We start from the raw sequence: 20,155 nt of genomic DNA on the forward strand, positions 1-20,155 counted from the left end.
GCACCTTTGGGTTGTGGTGGAACGGGAGATTCACATCATAAATGTGCAGACGACAAATCTGCAGCAACTGCGTGATGGTATCATGTCAATGTGGACCAAAATCTCTGAGGAATTTCTCCAGCATCTGTTTGAATTCATGCCATGAATGAGCATATCTAAAGGCAGAAGGGAGGTAATAGCAAGGTGTAATTTATAAGGTGGCTGGTGTACAATATCCTCATAAAGGCCTTTATCTGGGCTTTATTATCTGATTGTGTGGGGCCTGTCCTTAAGAGTGATACCTCTCTTTTTCTAGTTTTGAGACTTTATTATTTCATCTTATAGGCTTAATATACCCTAAATAAGGACAATAGACAACGCTCAAAAAGTAGAAGGTGCGAGCTGGAGGGGTTAATGTGGTCTGCCCAGGTACCCCCTGGCAGGATAATCTGGCCCTTTTTTGTAAACGGTTTAAACGGTTTATTATCATATTTCAGTCTGCGACACTAGAGGGCGCCAAAGCCCCAACCACACAGAAATGAATCACTAATGGAGGCACACAAATCATCACATTGGTACCAAGGAGAGAGCTGTTGTTAATACCTCTAAATGTAATAATAATGAACAAAAATCCGTCAATGTGCCCACAGGATCTGAATGTATTTTAATTTTATATAGCAATAAAGCAATATCACACGATGAGGATAATTCTTAAACTGAAGCCAATGTAATAAAACCCAGAACAAAAACTGACAGTGGCATTCACAAACAGGCCGGTGAGTTAAGCAGTCCATTAACCCTTTGAGATGATTAACACACCGTGTATTTTTCTCCAGTCAGCTCTAAAAGACCTGCGCGTTGTAATGTAAGCATCCATAGCAGTAAAACAGAAACGTTGAAGATCACTTAGTCAAATGATCCCAGCTAGGCCGCATTTATTGTTTTCTCAACCTAACCATGGCTCTCATCCCGCCCTGAAGCGGCCGTACAGATGACGGAAAGCCCCTACTGCCAATGAAATAGCCGTATGCTGCCGGCTCGGGAGAAAACGGACCAATCACCGTTTGATAGCATACGAGGGGCACGCATTCTACGCTTTCTCTGGCAAGAATGTTAGTTCCTGCTCTTCCCTGGCCGTTTCCTGTAATCGTACAGTGTTGTGAGACGGAGAAAGCCATGTGTGTCGATGCAAAGGTAAATTTAGCACCCCAAAATTATTACTGTGAGAGTTGGGGCAGTGGATATGATGGTTATTTCCATGTATTTTTGCCGAAAAATAGACTCAGACCAACCGAAACAGTATTGCGGCCTAACCCGTGTCTGAACGTTGACGGGCAATGGTTATTGTGGCACGTTGCTTTGGTTTGGTCCGGTTTGTTGATGAGATTGAAGGAGTCCGGTAGACTGAATGGTTGGTAGTAAATGACAGATAAGCCAGGAGACGGTACCAAACATACATTACATCATGTTAATAAGCCTGAATATGTTCTCGGTGCCACGCACGCTTTTGTAATAGGCACATCTTGGTCGCGGTACAAGCTAATGCTAGCCGACGGTTTAGTGAGCAGCTACGACCAGAGAGGAAAGCATCATACCTCTGTAGCGTCAGTACCCTCCTCGTCTGACTTCACTACCAACTATTTTCATTCACAGAATGTTCACTGGGAAGTATGGCGTTGTATATTACTATAAAACGGCTTACACTTGAAGTTGTAAACCTTTATTATGACATTGAAAGTGTTTTTTGGACAAGGTGGCCATGAGTTGGATGTTTTTCAAAAACAATATGTTTTTATAATCCTGCTGCAGTTATTGTTTACTGGGCGTTGTATGTCATTATAAAAGTCTTTACTTCATATTTGTTAAGTGAGTTAATGGTTTGTGTGTGATGAACTCCGCTAACTTGATCATTTCAGTCGCAGCTTCTTAAGATAAATGTGAGTGTTTTCATATCAAAGTTGTTTGTTATTTAAGAAATAATGCATTCTTTCTGTGCATTAGGAAACCTAAATGTTATTTGACATCAAACAAAGAACAAAATTAGAACTGAAAATAAAACCAGGACCAGAAGTTACAGGATTGCCTTTTGCCTTAAAGGGCCAATTTTTTTCAAAGTTTCTGTCTGCTTCTTGTTGTCTTTGTATACTTAAACGCATGTGTACTAAACATTGAATGAGGCCAACCAAATTTCCGTTGTTGTATACAGGTTTGAGCTATATAATCATCATCATAGCATTTTTTAAATAATGTGAAAATAATTTATTTGTGTGGCATTGACATCAGTGTTTCTCCTCTTTTACCAGCTGTTCACTTAAAAGTTGAGAAGAACTGGACTGCGACTATTTATCTTCCATCTCGGAGTCTTTTTAACACTGTGCCTGTCTCCCTGTGTGGAGTGGGCAACATGGCAGACCCCATCATGGACCTATTTGAGGACACACCGCTGTTTAACCTCGACGCCCTGCCGGATGATACCTTCTCTCAGGGCTCCTCAGACCCCGTGGAGGAGGCCCTTAAGTTGGCGCTGGGCCATGTGGACCCACCAACCGAGACTGAGCTCACGGTCAACGCAGGGCTTGGTGTTTCTGTAGCAGCTCCCGCCATCCCAGACCCTGCCCCCGTTTTTGTCCCCACACAGCAGCCAGTGCCAGTGGCGACTGCTCAGACTGTTTCCATAGCTGTAGCCCCAGTCCCTGCCCCGGTTGATACTATACCTCAGATCCAGGCCCATACCACCATACCCATTGTCACCACCGTGGCCACCAGTAGCAATGTCCTGCTGAGCTCACCTCTGACTGTTTCCAGCTCCCCACTCACCACCGCCACCACGCAGCAGCTCACACAGATAACTCATCAGCTCACTCCGCAGCAGTTAGCTGCCATCACACAGCAGGGCGGTGGTAAAATTGTCATTCTCAAAGGTCCCCAGGGTCATGCCCAGGTGCTGCAGACTATATCAGGAGCCACAGGGCAGACCAGTGGAAAGGTCATCCGTGTGTTGTCTGGCACTCCTATTAAACCGGGCATGTCCATACTGCAGGGGGGGACCGTCTTGAATCAGGCAAGCCCGGGACAAACTCAAGTCAAGGTGAGCGCTGCAGGGATGCAGAGGCTGCTGCAGGCTTCTAACGGGCCAATGAAACAGATGCTGCTGACCTCCATGCCCCAGCAGACACAAGGCCAGACAGTTCAGGTGCAAATCCCTACCCAAGCACACCTGACTCAAGGCCATACTCAAGTCCAAGTCCAGCCCCAGGCTACTCAGATCCATGTTCCAGGCCAGGTGCAGCTCCAGCCAGCCATGCAGGCACAATCACAGGTACGCACCACCTCTTCTTTTAAAGCAGGCAGACCACAAGGTGTCACCCTGACAGGTGCACCACAGCAGGTGACACTTGGGAGTGATTTTATGGTTTGCTACCAGGGTCGTTGCTGAGTTTCTCTGGTTGTATTTTTAGGTTAGTCTTTTTCCTCAGTGTCGTAATAAGTCTCATCCTGTGCATCTGATTCTAGGGTGGCGAAGCAAAGCGGATCACCCTGGTTCTCCAGCAGCCCTCACAGATGGGCTCTGCTGCAGTAGCGGGTCAAGCTCAGCAGCAGATCACACAAGTGCAGCAGCTTCAGACAGGGGGCCAGCAGCAGGTTTCAACTAGACTGGTGCTGGGGCAGCTCCCTGGAGGAAAACTGGTGCTTCAGGGAAGCCAACTAGCAGCCCTGACCCAGGCTCGAGCTGCAGGCCAAGCTGGAGGGCAGCCCAAAGTCCTCACAATTCAGCTGCAGGTGCAGCAGCAGCCCAACCAACAAGGAGGAGTTAAGGTGAGAATGAAGGGGTGTAGAATTTTGAAGTACTTGTTTGTTTAATCAGATAAGTGTTTTTCTACTGTAAATGTAATTTATTTTGTTCGTAACAAAATACCCTGAGCTCTGATGTTCTCTTTTGTGATATTGTCAAGTGCTGTCTTCATGCAAGCTGCTAGTTATTTTCTATTGTTGATGGGCGTGTTGATGACGAGGGTGTCTAAGGTCTTAAATGAAACTGATGATAATTGAAGCAAACATTATTCCCAATACACTCAATATTGACATGTCTCTACTTACAGTCAGCGTTTCAACCATGCCCCAGTAGTCAATTATTTCAAATGGTGTATTCTGAAATCTAACCCCCTGTGACATTTTGCTACCCGGCAAAATACCCACAGCTTCCACAACAACAAAGTGTTGTTTCTGCTTGTTTCAGATGGGCAAACTTAATATTGCATGTGCAAAGGAACAATAGCTACTTTTGTGTTTCCAGGGCAGATCAGTCCAAATGATGAATATTCCCACATTGGCTCTGCAAACTAATATCCATTAGCAGTTAATGTTAACGCTAGCTTCTTTCATTAGCCGTATAAGGACATTCATTGTTTTGAATGTATCGGTTCACTGTAACCTGTGAATATCTGATGCAAGTTTTTGGAGATAAAGAAACCTGTAGGAATTTTATTTTAGATTTTTATTTTTATTTATTTTACATGTCATGTTAAAATCAGCAATGTGGGTCTTTTATATCTAACGGTACAGTCAAATCGATTGTTGGCTCTTAAAAGTTTCATATCCTCAAGGTAATGTTCCACATAACTGTTAATCACAATGATATTTAAGGTAGAGCTGCACTTCTTACTTCTGTTTAGTTTATTGCTGTTTTGAACTCTCATGGCTGTATTTGCAACCACCTTAAGCAACATAGCAGTTATTTGGGAAATATGTTTGTTTTATCCAGTGTCTGATTAGAACTTCCAACATCAGTTTCATCTCTGTGAATTGAGAGTCCAGCATGTGTTCAGCCTAGCTTAGCTCAAAGTTTGGCGTTTAGTGTTCTTTAAAATCCTGCCAAATTCTCAGATCATATACTGTAACTGCTTTACTGGGTTACATCTAACATTACCTGGGGTCTTTAGGTTTTGTAATCTACTTCTTCTGTCATTTTCAAAGTGTTTTGTGACTTGACATCTCTCTTTGACTCTCACAGTACCAGCTGGTCTCAGGAACTGGCAATACTGGCGGCCCACAGGTGTTGCAGATCTCGCAGGGCCAAGGAGGACAGAGAGTTGCGGTGCCACTCAAAATGCTTCTGCAGCCACAGGTAGACCTCGACATGTGCATAGACACTACCTTATTTCGTATACATACCATTATATAGAGGGGGTTTCTGTGTTTCGTTTAAATGTTTTATTATATTTCATCAGTCAGTCTCATGAGATTAATTATATAATGTATTTTCCAAGAGAAACCTGAGGATAAGAAACGAGAACAAAAACAGTAAAACAGAAACTACACAATTACAAGGAAATAAAAACACTTACGAGAAACATGCTGTTTTCTGCACTCTCAATCATTCTCCTTCCCACAGACCAGCTCAGGATCCTCGCTTGGCAGCACAGTCTCTGTGGTGAAGGTCATCAACACGTCGGCAGCAGGCCCCTCCACTACAACCACCATTCCGTCCCAGGCCATCCGCATCACCAAGGCTCCTGGCGAGCCTGCCTCTGTGCGACGAGTCGAGATTCTGTGCAAGCAGGAGAAAGCAAACCGTATTGTGGCTGAAGCTATAGCACGGGCCAAAGCGCGCGGTGAGAAGAACCTTCCAAGAGTCCTGAACCAGGACGAGCTTCCAGCCACTCAGACCTCCCCAGAATTGGGGGGCACTGTGACCGTGGTGTCTACTGCTAAGAAAAAGAGTGGCGGAGGAGGAAGCAAGAAGAAAAGTCCTGTAGCTGGAGGAGCGATGCCCAAAACCACAGGAGGTTCAGACAAAAAGAGCAAAGTGAAGACCCCAGGAGCAACAACTGGAGTGTCTGGAGGCACAGTGATACCTGGGGCTGGAAACAAGAGCAAAAGCAAGACTAAGACAAAGTAAGTGAGGAGTAGGTGAGGGAGGGATTATAAAAAAATATATTTGTGTATGTTTGGAAATGTAGCTTTATTCGATATTCATTACGATCCGTTGCTTAATTTTGTCTTTGCCTGTTCTCTCTCTCTCTCCACCACCCGCAGCACTATTACTCTCGTGGGAGCCAAGAAAAGAAAGAGAAATGCGTCCTCGGACCACTCTGATGGGGAGTTGAGCCCTGCCTCACCTGCTGCGCTGGATGATGACCTGATTACGGTACAAGCGCATACATGGTACGCATAAATAAAAAGATTAGATAATAATCATATAAAGTTAAATAACCTCTGACAAACCTGTCTAATTGTGCATGGACTGCAGTATTTAACTGTTTTTTGTAGGAGACCTTTTCTTTGTGTATGCTCCAAAGGATTATATTGTCTCAAATGTCTGAACTTGTTTGTAGTAAAAACCTGTTTTATCTGGCACCAGTGTTATTTTGGAAGCTAATTTAGATGAAGTTTTACACTTTTAGAATGAAATGCTTACTAGCTTTACCGTACCTATCAACATCACTGAAGCATGCTCTGTTTTCTTTGTCTGAATTGAAGTGAGAGACAATGCGGCACACGGAGGTGGCACTTTTAATCATGTCTGTTGTGGTGTGTGTTGTGATGTCTGCCCATGTGGGTTTCTGTCTTCCTCTGGTTGACCATTAAAAACGCACTCAATTTACACTATTATCTTCTGGCCAGAAGAGGCGCTCCAATCGCGTAGTGAAGAGGAAGAAGTACACTGAGGACCTGGACATCAAGATAACGGATGATGAGGACGAGCAGGAAGATGTGGATGTTACTACGACCACGGCAGTTGTGCCCTCCATCAGTGGCGGGACAGCAGCGCAGCTTAAACAGGAGCTGGAGCTGGATGCTGACGGACAACCCAGCATGCAGTTCTTTGTGGTGAGTGTTAAAGTGATAGAAAGGATCGTCACAAAGAGATGGACCCTGGTTGAAATGGTTTTGTTGTGTATTTGAATTTTAAGAGGATTGAAGGTGTTAGGTCAACTTTAGTGTATTCATTTTTTATATATTTTTTTACAGGAAAACCCAAGTGAGGAAGATGCTGCTATTGTAGACAAAGTTCTGTCTTTGAGGTTAACCAAGAAGGAAGTATGTTAAGTTTTTTTTTTTTTTTTTTAATGTAATTCCAATACTTAATTAATTGAATCTAATTTTGAGAATCATAAAAAAACTAATCTGTTCTTGTTTTCAAGGTGTGCCAGGGCCAGTACACCAATGTTGAGGAATTCTTTGTAAAATACAAGAACTAGTAAGTTTCGATATCTCAATGAATAACTTTGGCAACTTGAAAATGTCAGTTTCTTCAGGAGAAATTATCCATGACATCCAAATGAGTAAAACATGACTCTTGTTCTCAGTTCGTACTTGCACTGTGAGTGGGCCAGTTTGAATCAGCTGGAGAAAGATAAGAGGATCCATCAGAAGATCAAGAGGTTCAAGATCAAGCACGCACAGATGAGGCACCTCTTCCAGGAGGTGAGAGGGGAGCAGATCCTGAACGCTCTTATTTTAAGATGTAGCTCTTTGAACTTTTTACACATCTCTACTCTCTCTAATCCTGTGGTTCTGTTCAGGAGGAGGAGGCTTTTAACCCAGACTACGTAGAGGTGGACAGGATCCTGGACGTCTCCCACAGTGTGGACAAGGACAATGGCGAGGTGAGAGCCTCGTCAAGAAATCACTTTCACTGCTGGACAAAAGAGCTCAGCTGTTTCTCGTCTATGAAGCTGAACTCTTGTACTGTTTTATTTTTTGGAAATATGACCCCTCTTTTATAAAGTAGCCTGTTTTGCGATTGTTAATAAATTCTTGCGGTCACTCTTTTCCCTCCAGCCTGTTATCTACTACTTGGTGAAGTGGTGCTCTCTGCCTTATGAAGATGCAACTTGGGAACTGAAGGAGGACGTGGACGAGGGCAAGGTCGAAGAATTCAGCAAAATCCTAAACAGACAACCTCGCCTGAAAAGAATGGTGAGCAGTCAGGTGGGAGATGGCAAGGAGCGTAAAAAAAAAGTCTTCTTCTCTTTTCATGCATTTTTTCCTTTTCTCTCCTCAGCCACGGCCATCTGCCAGTTCATGGAAAAAGTTGGAGGAGACAAGAGAGTACAAGAATTCCAACATACTCAGAGAATACCAGCTTGAAGGAGTCAACTGGCTGCTCTTCAACTGGTACAACAGGTATTTATCACACAGCAGGCACACGGTACACTCCATGGTCACCTGTAGCACAGTGCATTTTGAAGCCACATTCAAACTGGATTACTGCGTACGGTGCTGTAATTAAAGTAGAAGCAACTTTAGAATTTTTTGTAGAGCATAACATGAAGAAAGCATCGTCATCGATGATCTGGAAAAGGTTTGTGGAATGATGCTTGTTGATTGCTTCACTAATTACTCTCTGCGTCTTGTCTCTCAGGCAGAACTGTATCCTGGCAGATGAGATGGGTCTGGGGAAGACCATCCAGTCTATCGCGCTGCTGTCTGAAGAGTACGATGCTGGAGTCACAGGCCCGTTCCTGGTCATTGCTCCCCTCTCTACCATCACTAACTGGGAGAGGGAGTTCTGCACATGGACCGACATGAACGCCATCGTCTACCACGGCAGCCTGGCCAGCCGACAGATGATCCAGCAGTATGAGATGTACTTCAAGGATGACAAGGTGGAGATATTGATTCGGATGGTTGTTGATTCACATGTTAATGACGTTAAACACGGCCAATGAAAATTGCCATTCTGTCTGCAGGAGCACTTGATCCCAGGTGCTTACAAGTTTGACGCCCTCATCACAACATTTGAGATGGTGTTGTCTGACTGCCCAGAGCTGAGGGAGATCTCCTGGCGCTGTGTGATCATTGACGAGGCTCATCGCCTCAAGAATCGTAACTGCAAGCTGTTAGACAGCTTGAATATGTTGGATCTGGTGAGTGGAACAAAACCAAATGTGCAGAGAATAGCAGGATGCTGGTCATATAGTTAAATGTTGCACTTAAGAAGTACATACAGTTTGAATTACATTAAGACTGTAGCTTGTTCCCTGATGCACTCGCTTTGTAGTGAGAAACCAGAAACACTTACTTTGTGGCTTTTCAAGGATTTTAGGACTTAATTTGAACCTTTGCTCCTCTGTTAATGTTCTTTTTCCTCTCCTTTCTCATTTCCTGGTTCTTCCTCCGGTTCCTTCTGTATTGTCCATTTCTTTTTATATACCTCTATCTATCTTCTAATTGTGCTCTGTGGTTTCTCCCAGGAACACAAGGTGTTGTTGACCGGCACTCCTCTGCAGAACACTGTGGAGGAACTCTTCAGCCTGCTTCATTTCCTGGAGCCCACTCAGTTCTCTTCTGAGACTGAATTCCTCAGAGACTTTGGAGACCTTAAAACAGAGGAACAGGTGTGAAATATATGCTCACGTTGACAATTACACACTCATTTTCAAACACACTTGTGCATGACATTATCACTAAGAATGTCTTTTTTCCCGGGTCAACAGGTTCAGAAGCTGCAGGCCATCTTGAAACCCATGATGTTAAGAAGGCTCAAAGAAGATGTTGAGAAGAACTTGGCACCCAAACAGGAGACCATCATTGAGGTTAGTGTAAATAGTGCAAATTCAATGTAAACTCTGTAATGTTCGGAGATCTGAACCACACAAATGAGGCAACAATTTGATTATTGACTGCGTTTTCTCTCAGGTTGAGTTGACGGATGTCCAGAAGAAGTACTACCGGGCCATCCTGGAGAGGAACTTCACTTTCCTCAGTTTAGGTGCACACAGTAACAGCAATGTCCCCAACCTGCTCAACACTATGATGGAGCTGCGCAAGTGCTGCAACCACCCCTACCTCATCAATGGTATTGCATCACTACAACTCAATATTAGCTTTTTTGTACTGGGCATCTTGCATCATTATTCGGGCTCGAAAATATCTATTACCAATAATAACTAGTTTTGTGCCTTACTGTCAGTCTTTTAAATGGCAATTCCAAGTAGTATAACATTTCACTTGGCTGAAAAACACTAGAACTGTATTATATATTTATTTGGTAGCATATGTCAATGGCATAATAAAATTGTACCTCTCTTGTCCAGGCGCGGAGGAGAAGATTGTGGCGGAGTTGCGGGAGGTGTATGATCCCATGGCCTCCGACTTCCATTTGCAGGCCCTGATTCGGTCTGCCGGCAAACTGGTGCTACTGGACAAGCTGCTGCCGCGCCTCAAGGCTGGTGGCCACAAGGTGCTCATCTTCTCCCAGATGGTGCGCTGCTTAGACATTCTGGAGGACTACCTCATCAACAAGAGGTAAGAGGTCGCGGGTGTATTTTAATGCAACTGAAGATTTTTATAATGACCTATTAAATATTGTTCAGAGTATTATGATATATAATATGTGTTAATGTAAGGTATGTTTAAAAAAAATAATAATAATAATTACAGATACCTTTATGAGCGAATCGATGGCAGAGTCCGTGGGAACTTACGACAAGCTGCCATCGACCGCTTCAGCAAGCCTGACTCGGACCGCTTTGTCTTCCTGCTGTGTACCCGTGCTGGCGGCCTGGGTATTAACCTCACTGCTGCTGACACGTGTGTTATATTTGACTCTGACTGGAACCCTCAAAACGACCTGCAGGTACAAGATTGTGCTGTTCTGTCTGTTCAATGAGACTACAACAACAAACCATCTTTACATTTATTTCTGTGTTTACATGTATGTTTTTCACATTTTATGATCTAAAATCGGAGCCACTTGTCTTTTTTGCATTTTTGCATTTGATGCTCTTTTGACCCTTCCCTTATAATTCTATCAGGCTCAAGCACGTTGTCATCGTATTGGCCAGTCTAAGGCGGTCAAGGTCTACCGTCTGATCACTAGGAACTCTTATGAGAGGGAGATGCTGGATAAAGCAAGTCTGAAGCTTGGCCTGGACCGTGCCGTCCTGCAGAGCATGAGTGGAAACAAAGAAGGCACCGTCAACGGGGTAAGAAAATACCTACCGACCAATAACTCAATCTGCCAGCTCATGTTTGGTTTGGTCAGTTGTGTAACATCCAGTTTATTTAGAAAGATTAGTTTGAGTAATCCGCTCGTTTATATGGCTTTCTGCGCCACCTTTAGCAGGTCCAGCAGTTCTCCAAGAAGGAGATTGAGGACCTTCTGAGGAAGGGAGCCTACGCTGCCATCATGGATGAGAATGATGAAGGCAGTCGCTTCTGCGAGGAGGACATCGACCAGATCCTTCAGCGAAGAGCCACCACCATCACCATCGAGAACGAGGGCAAGGGCTCCACGTTCTCCAAGGCCAGCTTCGTGGCCTCTGAGAACCGCAATGACATTGCCCTCGACGACCCCGAATTCTGGCAGAAATGGGCCAAGAGAGCCGACATAGACATGGACACCATGAACAGAAAGGTACGTGCATGGTGTTTTTATTCAAGTCTTAAAATGCAGATTGCCACAACTTGTAAAATGCTGTCTGTCTTCCTAGTGTATTACGTCGTTGTATTCTTGTATATAGGCTTGTATAGTAAATGCTTATATATTGCTCAGAGTAACGTAATTGACTAAAAGTTACTTCTCCCCCCACAGAACACCCTCGTGATCGACACTCCCAGAGTCCGCAAGCAGACTCGCCAGTTCTCCAGTTTACGAGGTGAAGGTGGAGACCTGTCTGATCCAGACAGCGACGATGAGTATCCACCGGCCAATTCCAGACAGTCGCGGGCCTCCCGGCGCTCCGACCGCCACAGTGGAGGGGGCTACGGCCGCACCGACTGTTTCCGGGTGGAGAAACACCTGCTCGTCTATGGGTACGTACACTTTGCTGCTTAATTTCTTGATGTATACTCTTAACTCTTATCCCTTCTTCTCACTTTGTTGCCTGTGTTCTCCTTCTCCAGTTGGGGTCGCTGGAAGGACATCTTGTCCCACGCAAGATGTAAGCGGCGTCTGAGTGAACGCGACGTGGAGACCATCTGCCGTGTCATCCTGGTCTTTTGTCTGCTCCACTACCGTGGAGATGAGAACATCAAGAGTTTCATCTGGGAGCTCATCACACCGCCGGAGAACGGCCGCGAACCCCAAACGCTACTCAACCACTCTGGTAGGAGCTGCACACACACACAGTTAAAAATGGCATGTCAACTTTCTCAAACTGAAAATGTAGATAAATGAGTTTGTTTGGAGGAGGAAAAAACACATTCCTACTTGATCCAATACCATCATCCTGTATTCATGCTGCTGCTTTCTCTGCCTAGGCCTGTCTATCCCTGTTCCAAGAGGCAGGAAGGGTAAGAGGGTAAAGGCCCAGAGCACGTTTGATGTTCAGAAGGTGGAGTGGATCCGCAAGTACAACCCTGACACCCTGCTTCTGGACGACAGCTACCGCAAGCACCTCAAGCACCAGTGCAACAAGTCAGTGAAGCCCAATCGGCTGTGCTCTGCTGTGCGTGTACACAAGCTTTGTCATTCAAATCCAAACACTAAAACCTCTCCTCTCCTACCTCAGGGTGTTGCTGAGGGTGCGTATGCTCTACTACCTGAAACAGGAGGTGATTGGAGAACATGCAGACGCTGTCCTGAAAGGGGCTGACGGCAGGTATCTAAAACTGCTATTAAGCCAAATGGACACGGCTCAATTACTGAAGTTCACTGCGATACACTCAAACACAGTATGGCATGCATTTATTCATTTTATTTAACATTTTTCCAGGGATGTTGATATCTGGATGCCTGAGATGGAGCAGCAGGAGTTCCCTGCAGGATGGTGGGATACTGAGGCGGATCGCTCACTGCTTGCTGGTGTTTTCAAACATGGTAGGTTTTTTCTCTTTTACCCTTTTTCCACCAAAATGAATGCAATGCATGTTTCTTAAAGCAGAAAGCCCCGCTAAGAATAGGCGGTAGACTCTTTTTCCATTGCCAGTAGACTAGTATGTATGAGTACCTTTTTATGTCTTACTTATTATTCAGTTGGTGATTGTTGAACCGTGGAAAGACTTTTGATGAGTTTTATTTGGTTTGGTCGAGTTTTAATGAAGTGTGTTTTACGATGATCAGTGAGGTACAATGACTTGACTATCTCTGTTACCAGGTTATGAGATGTACACCACTATGCGTGCTGATCCCTGCCTCTGCTTCCTGGAGAGAGCTGGTCGGCCTGACGACAAGGCCATTGATGCCGAGCAGCACACTGGTGATGCAGAGTTGGGAGACGAGTGAGTGACGATGGCTAACTAGGCCAATAGAAACTTATTTGCTCATAGATTTATAACTTGAATTAAAATAGTCATCTACATAAAACATTGGAAATCTAGATTACACGCATCTCACCGTAATAATGTACTGCATTGTTTGTGTTGTGTAGTGCCGACTATGATAAATACTCAGAGGACCCGGAGTTCAAGCCTGCGTCAAGACACGCCAAAGATCTTTTCGATGAGGTTTGATCCGTCTCATAGAAGCCGTTCTGCCTGCACCAGTCGAAGTATATGTTAGAACTAAGTAATAGTGATAAACAATTGAATGAGTCTCTTTTCCATGTTGTCCTGCAGGCTGACTCCATGAACTGTGGACGATGAGATTTCAGTGGAAGACAAGTTGGGGCCAGTGATCACAGCAGAAAGCTTTTCCAACCACAGTGGTGCGTGTGACTGGCCCTCCAGCTCATCGCTGACAGCGCGGTTGCGGCGGCTGATTACAGCCTACCAACGCAGCTACAGGCAGGAGCAGCTGAAGATCGAAGCAGAGGCAAAGGGCGACCGCAGGCGCAGGCGCTGTGAACAGGCCAGCAAGCTGAAGGAGATTGCACGGCAGGAGCGCCAGCAGAGGTACGTTCAGGATGATGATTATGATTATTATTATTATTATTATTATAAGTCAGCGTATATTTAGGTTTTCCGTGGGCTAATTATTAAGTAAGTGGACAATTGGTGAAACTCGGCATGCTACTATGGTCTCAATGAAGACTAAAAACATAATCTTTACGTATGTGCCAATGTTTTTTTTGTTTTTCTTTTAAAGATTCAAATATTCAATATTTTCTTTCTCATCCTTCACTTAGCTCGCCTTTCTGTCTTTCCCCCAGGTGGACACGTAGAGAAGAATGCGACTTCTACCGCGTGGTATCGACTTTTGGTGTGGAAAAGATAAAAAAGGAGCCAGGTCTCCCTGACAGAGGAGATCCTGATTTTGACTGGAACCGCTTCCGTACCTTTGCTCGTCTGGATAAAAAAACGGACGAGAGCCTCAGTCGATACTTCCGCTCTTTTGTTGCCATGTGCCGGAGAGTTTGCCACCTGCGCACAGGCCGTGGTGAAGGTAACTACCGCTACACATGCTGTCAAAATAGGCTTGACTTGGCTCCTTGGGCACCAGTTATTAAAATGTTGGATACTTATTTTTTGTGGCTGCTCACAATGTTAACTCCAACACCTTATAATTACTGGGCTACCGTATTGAACATCCAGGCTTTTCTTCTTAATATGTTAATTTACAGTTTTCCTTTTTTGGCAGTTTGCTAAAATCACAGTCATGTTATAGTAAGTATCTCTTCTCTCATCTTACTCAGATTCAGTTGAGCACTCCCAGACTGTGGCCCCCATCACTGAGGAGCGTGCTTCCCGTACTCTTTACCGTATTAGCCTCCTGCGTCGCCTCCGTGAGCGAGTGCTGCCCCACCCATCGCTGGAGGAGCGTCTGCCTCTGGCTCCGACCAGCTCCGAGCTGCCCGCTTGGTGGAATATGCCAGAACACGATCGTCAGCTGATGCTAGGCTCCGCCCTGCACGGCGTCAGCCGCACGGAGCTCTCCATCTATTCAGACCCACAGTTCACCTTCAGTCAGGCTCGGGATGAGTTCACCCTGAACCAGCAGGCCGCTCCACCTCCACCTCAGGCATCGGCCATCATGCCCATCATGCCTCTCATGCCTCTCATGCCCCTCATGCCCCTCATGCCCCTCAGTCAGCCGAAGACTGAGGAGGATGTGCCTGGTGTGAAGGAGGAGGTAGCTGAAGAGGACGTCCGGTTGCTTGCAAGTGAAATCAGTGCTGACCTGCAGAGTACGCCCTTGAGTCACCATGATGGCAAGGCACGAGGGCAGGCCTGGAGCCTCAAGAGGAGCAGGGGGAGGGCCGGAAAAACAGGAGGAAGGAAGGGAGAGGGGGGGTCGGATTCAGATTCTGAGTCTGATTCAGGCTCATCGTCATCTGGGCGATCGGGCAGCAGCGATGAAAGTGGAGAGAGTGAGGAAGAGGTGGAGAGAGGTAAGTTTTTAAAAGACAAAATGTTGAATGCTTTAAGAATAAACACAACAAATTTAATTACGTTCCCTTTTTCTTCTTAGCTCGCATGAAGATGTGTGACGTGGATGAAGACAATAGTTTACTCTCCATGACTACATCTCAGGACGGCCTTCTTCCTCCCGATCCTCTCAGAGTGGATTGGCCCAAGGTAATTATTGTAGTTTATTAATGTATGTCTGAAATCTAAAAGCATTTCACTTAATAATAAAATAAAGCACCGCATGTTTATTTGTTTTCTTGTGATTGACTGATACACGGGACTCCTTCTTTGTCTCAGGACCGTGTGTTGATCAACCGTCTGGACAGTTTGTGTACGCTGACGCTGACCGGTCAGTGGCCCTCAGGGCGGCGCTACATGCCTGAGGCTCAGCTCGCCCCGAGCTCAGAGCTGGCGGGAGACGAGATGGCCTACACAAGGGTTATCCGTAAACCCGGAGGCACGCCTGGTGGCCCTGGGGAAGAAGGAGAAGATGGAGAGTTCACTGTGAAGCTCCTGAAGGTGAGAAAACAGGTGGAGAATGAAATAATGTTATTTAAGGCATATGCAGACAATTAAAAATACACACAGACATTCTGTTGCTTTTCTTTGCTAATAAAATAATTTCATAAATCATAAATCTAAGAAGTCTTTCAGACAGAGTTTGAAGTCCAAATCAGGTGCGACAAGGTGCAGCTGTCACGTGTGGTTTGTGGCTAAATTAGAGGTCTCTGTCTGTCACCCTGTCAGGAGGAGGGGTTGAAGCTGACCTTCTCTAAGCAGGCCATGATGCCCAACGGATCAGGGGGAGAGGGCAGTGGCCGCAAGAGGCGCAAGGACCAAGACGTAAGTGTATCAGATCTGCATGTGCTCCGCTATAGTCCAGGGAGAGTCGGATGCAAAAACAAAAACTGCTTTGGATTTAGTTTGATCCCTTTTTTTTGGCTGTCTCTCTTTTTAGTTATCAGACCCAGATGGACTCAATGATCCACTGGAGCGTACTCCTCGGCGCAGGGACCCCCCCACCTGGTTGAAGGAGAACCCAGATTATGAGGTGGAGGGAGACATGCTGGAGGTATATTTAGGGCAAACATGAATTTTAGGTGACGATTAGTTGTTCTGCATATAATTGCAATTAACTATTAGTCTGTTCATTTTATGCCACACAGCGGTGCTGTTGTGTTGGGCTTTGCAACGAGGCCTAAATCATATTCATTTTAATGGCTGCTCATCAAAATGATGCGATCGTTGGCAGTGGAGTGTCAATTGCTGAAACAATGTTTCACCCCTCGCTCTGCTGTACATAGATGAGATATTAATATGCAACATGGAAACACAAAGTCAGTGTTGACCGTTCCTGCTTCAGCTTCCAGACTGTGGTCGGGAGGCAGAGGGGCGCTCACTTCGGAATTACACTGTACATTTAAAACTTGTTTGATACCTTTTACTTTTTTGCTCATTTCTTTTCTGCTCCCATTGCAAACAGCTGTTTTTGTTCGGAGCGCAGCCACAGTCATTGTCTCTGTGCGCATAACTATTCCTCAGAAGACCCACTCACTTAACACCATGTTTCCATCCAAACATTATGTTAAGTATCTAATTAGAAAAGCTGGATGAAGCGACGACTCTCTCTTAACGCTCCCCAGAACCATCAAACACACTGCTGCACCTGTAAGAGCTCAGATGAGCTGAAACAAAATAACCTTTCAAACAGCAGTAAGAGCTAGACAGCCAAGTTTTGTTATTCCATGGTCTTCTCCTGACATCGGAACCTTGTAATCAGGCAGACACTTTATTTACCCAGCGGATGAAGAGACACTTTCTATTTGTTGACACATTTGTAACATTGGCTTTAATTCCCTTGATTGTGAAATCTAATTATGCAAAAATGATTGTGGTCAGAGGATTATGCAGTAATTACGAAAGGCCTGCATACATTCATGACACTAATGAGTTGTTCATCAAATGTCAATTCATTTGTCCTGCTCATTAAAAGGCCCTGGTCTCAGGCTGATAAGGAAACAAAATGTCTTAACTATGTTTCAGCTTTATTACATAATTTGTCATGTTTCCTCAGCTTCTTGTGAACAGGAGCAAGAGGAAGAGGAGGAGGAGGGCAGATAAAGCCCTGACAGGCAGTGAGAAGGTCAAAGTCATTAACATGAGGACAGGAAAAAAGGTGAGACATGCAGCGATTGGTATCATACGCCTGATTTGTTGGCTGTGTGTTTTCACTTGCTAACAGACAAACATCCAAATGTTTCTCCTCTGTAGGTTGGAGCTGCTTTCTGTCCGATGCTGCAAGACCTGAGGGAATATCTTGAGGGGAATCCTGATAATGCTGTCGCGTCCGACTGGTCTGAGACTGTTCGGAACTCTGTACGTACTCAAGAGGTTATTACAAGGCTCTGCTGTGCAGTGTTGCTTAGAAATGTGACTTTCTGAACATCTGGTTCAGGGGATGGGGAACCTTTTTCCTACCAAGGGCCATTTTTATTTATTTTTTACATCCTTCGAGGGCCATACTAATTATTGAACTCATAACCTCTGCAAATCTTTTTAAAGCCCATTCATTTCACTTTTCTTTCATGCTGTGCAAAAAAGCAACTTTTTTATCCATGTATCTTCTGTTTTATCAGAAATCAACAATCCTTTATTAGTCCCACAACGGGGACATTTGTCTTGTCACAGCAAAAGAACATATGAAGTAAAAAGGCAGTAAACAATAATTAAATAGAATAAAAAATAATATAAGTACCAAGTGGTTGATAGAAAATAAAGTGAATATTGTAAATGGCAGTGATATTGCACAGCAGTGGTGGAACAGTCTGTTCTTGGTGTGGTGGTCTACCTCTCTATCTTTCCATGTTTGTATGATACGCTCTGCAGAGAGCTGCTTGTTGGGCCAAACTCCGCCGAAGAGCGATAACTTTATCCAAACGCACTCGTCCTTTCAGCTCGGGGAGTTCGGCATGTTTCGTGCAGTAATGACGCTCAAGATTATTTCTCCTGGAAAGTGACATTCCGCATCCAGCTTTCTCTTGTTTACACTCGCCATGCTGCGTTCGCTGATGTCAACGACAATCTCGTTTAAAATTGACCACGTGACCATGTGATGACACGTTCCGCTCGTGTTGTGTTCAAGGACCCTGACCGTGGCCAGGAAAAACACTCGCCCGTTTTATACTATTGCTGTCTAGTTTTTTTTTTTGCTAGTGGATTTTGTTTTGTGTGCGTTTTACAAATTACCTCGAGGGCCGGATCAAATGGTCTCGCGGGCCGTATACAGCCCGGAGGTTTCCCACCCCTGATCTATTTAGTAGGAAATATGCTGAAAACTACTCTGAAAATGGATGTTACCTTAAGACATGCACTATGTTTGCATGCAGACTAGCAGCTATCATCATCATGACGTGTGTTTATGTCTGACTTTCAAAACACTTTAAGGGGAGTTGAAATTTAGGTTAAACTAAATGTACAGGAGTTTGCTGGGAGATCATTTTCTCAACTGATTGCATTTTGATACAGAAAAGGTTATTTATTTTCTCCTGATTAGGACAAAGGGAAACTGAAAACTCATCCCGTAGACTTTCCAGTGTAACTAACAATATGTATTCTTCTCACAGGGCTTCCTGCCCGAGACCCTCTTCCACCGACTGCTGACCGAGCACTCCGATATCCCGAAAAAAAGCCGACGCCGGCACCATCACCACCACCATCACCATCACCACACTCCGGAGCCCACCCCCGAAGATCCAAACTTGGACGGAGTTGAAGAGGAGACCCTGGTCTCAGACGGAGCCTACATGATGGACGAGGAGGACCTGGAGACCTCCCACCACTTCCTCACTAGTCCGGACTTTGACGTTAAAATGGAAGGCGGCGACAGCCTTTCCCAAGGTGACTATGACAGCTCGGATCAAGAGGCGCTATTGGACGATGTCATCATAGCACAGAAGGACTCCGACTCCTCATCAAGCTCAGAGGATTGACTGAACACATCTGACTTAGTCCCCTTCTCAACAATGAATCATGTTATTCCTCGTCATTTATTTTTACCATATTATGTATCAAATTTTGGATGAATGTGTTTTTTTTTTTGTTGTTACTTTTATTCATTTATTTTATAGATTTCTTTTCCAAGAAAGGAGCAGGTTTGCACCCCATCTGTTTTCTTTTTCATCATCACAATTGTGTTCCATCTTTTTCTCCTTGTTCCTCCTCTCTGACCTCTGACAAAATGGCGAAAAGCTGAGCTTTCTTTCTTCACGACTCGTCATTCTCCTCTTCCTCCAAACCTTTTTCTTTCCCATGACATTCCCAGCCATGACCAAAAGGGGACCCCTGTTGTACAGATGCCCTTTTTCTTATCAAATAACCTCAATGCTAGTCCTCTAAGCGCTACATGAAACTGGACATGTCTACTGAGCAGAAGCCTGGATCCAGATCCCACAATCCCCTGATCTCGCTTGGTCATATCTTCTGTGTCCAGACGAGTCCGTGAACTAAAAGGGGATCCAGTGCGTGGGTGTACTGTTATTGTTTTCACTCTATGGGAGGGGTGGGGGTTGAGAAGGAAAGTGGCGTATTAGTTACTGAAGCAGTGCTAGGAGGATGTGGGTGTATTGTACAATGTAGAGCTGGTCACTTGTGTACTATGGTGCCAAGATGACAGCAATGAGTAACTATTCTTGTTTTATGATCTGAGTGTATTTGTGAAATGAATAACAGCAATCTACAGTGAAAGCAGGTTTGTGTGTATTATTGTGACTTTCACCAAGCGGAAGCAATAATAATATATATGTGTCCTATTTACAGCAGATGATAATGAATAGGAGCTCAAATTATTAATATCATTGTTAACTACAAGTTAATAATACCAGTAATGTCCACATAAAAAATGTTTTGGAGACATGCAGTACTAGATAGGAACAGTGTTACA

At 44.7% G+C, this 20,155-nt stretch overlaps 1 protein-coding gene across 1 annotated transcript; it reads left to right on the forward strand.

Annotated features, from left to right (window-relative positions):
- The first annotated feature begins 1,019 nt into the window (after nucleotides 1–1,019).
- On the forward strand, nucleotides 1,020–19,962 carry chd8 (chromodomain helicase DNA binding protein 8). The gene is given in 39 exon segments (XM_029453204.1): nucleotides 1,020–1,173; nucleotides 2,283–3,298; nucleotides 3,493–3,795; nucleotides 4,991–5,104; nucleotides 5,372–5,874; nucleotides 6,016–6,127; nucleotides 6,604–6,810; nucleotides 6,952–7,020; nucleotides 7,125–7,180; nucleotides 7,290–7,407; nucleotides 7,506–7,589; nucleotides 7,765–7,902; nucleotides 7,988–8,109; nucleotides 8,348–8,591; nucleotides 8,676–8,852; nucleotides 9,180–9,323; nucleotides 9,423–9,521; nucleotides 9,625–9,784; nucleotides 10,023–10,233; nucleotides 10,369–10,564; nucleotides 10,743–10,913; nucleotides 11,051–11,344; nucleotides 11,522–11,742; nucleotides 11,833–12,035; nucleotides 12,190–12,346; nucleotides 12,441–12,530; nucleotides 12,645–12,748; nucleotides 13,026–13,149; nucleotides 13,299–13,388; nucleotides 13,501–13,761; nucleotides 14,019–14,251; nucleotides 14,502–15,197; nucleotides 15,278–15,384; nucleotides 15,514–15,735; nucleotides 15,964–16,059; nucleotides 16,175–16,288; nucleotides 17,291–17,392; nucleotides 17,488–17,592; nucleotides 18,840–19,962. Coding segments are annotated over 38 exon segments (7,728 nt in total). The 5' UTR covers nucleotides 1,020–1,173; nucleotides 2,283–2,383; the 3' UTR covers nucleotides 19,206–19,962.
- The last annotated feature ends 193 nt before the right edge of the window (nucleotides 19,963–20,155 follow it).

This window comes from Cottoperca gobio, chromosome 17, assembly GCF_900634415.1.
Source record: "Cottoperca gobio chromosome 17, fCotGob3.1, whole genome shotgun sequence".
Taxonomy (NCBI): domain Eukaryota; kingdom Metazoa; phylum Chordata; class Actinopteri; order Perciformes; family Bovichtidae; genus Cottoperca; species Cottoperca gobio.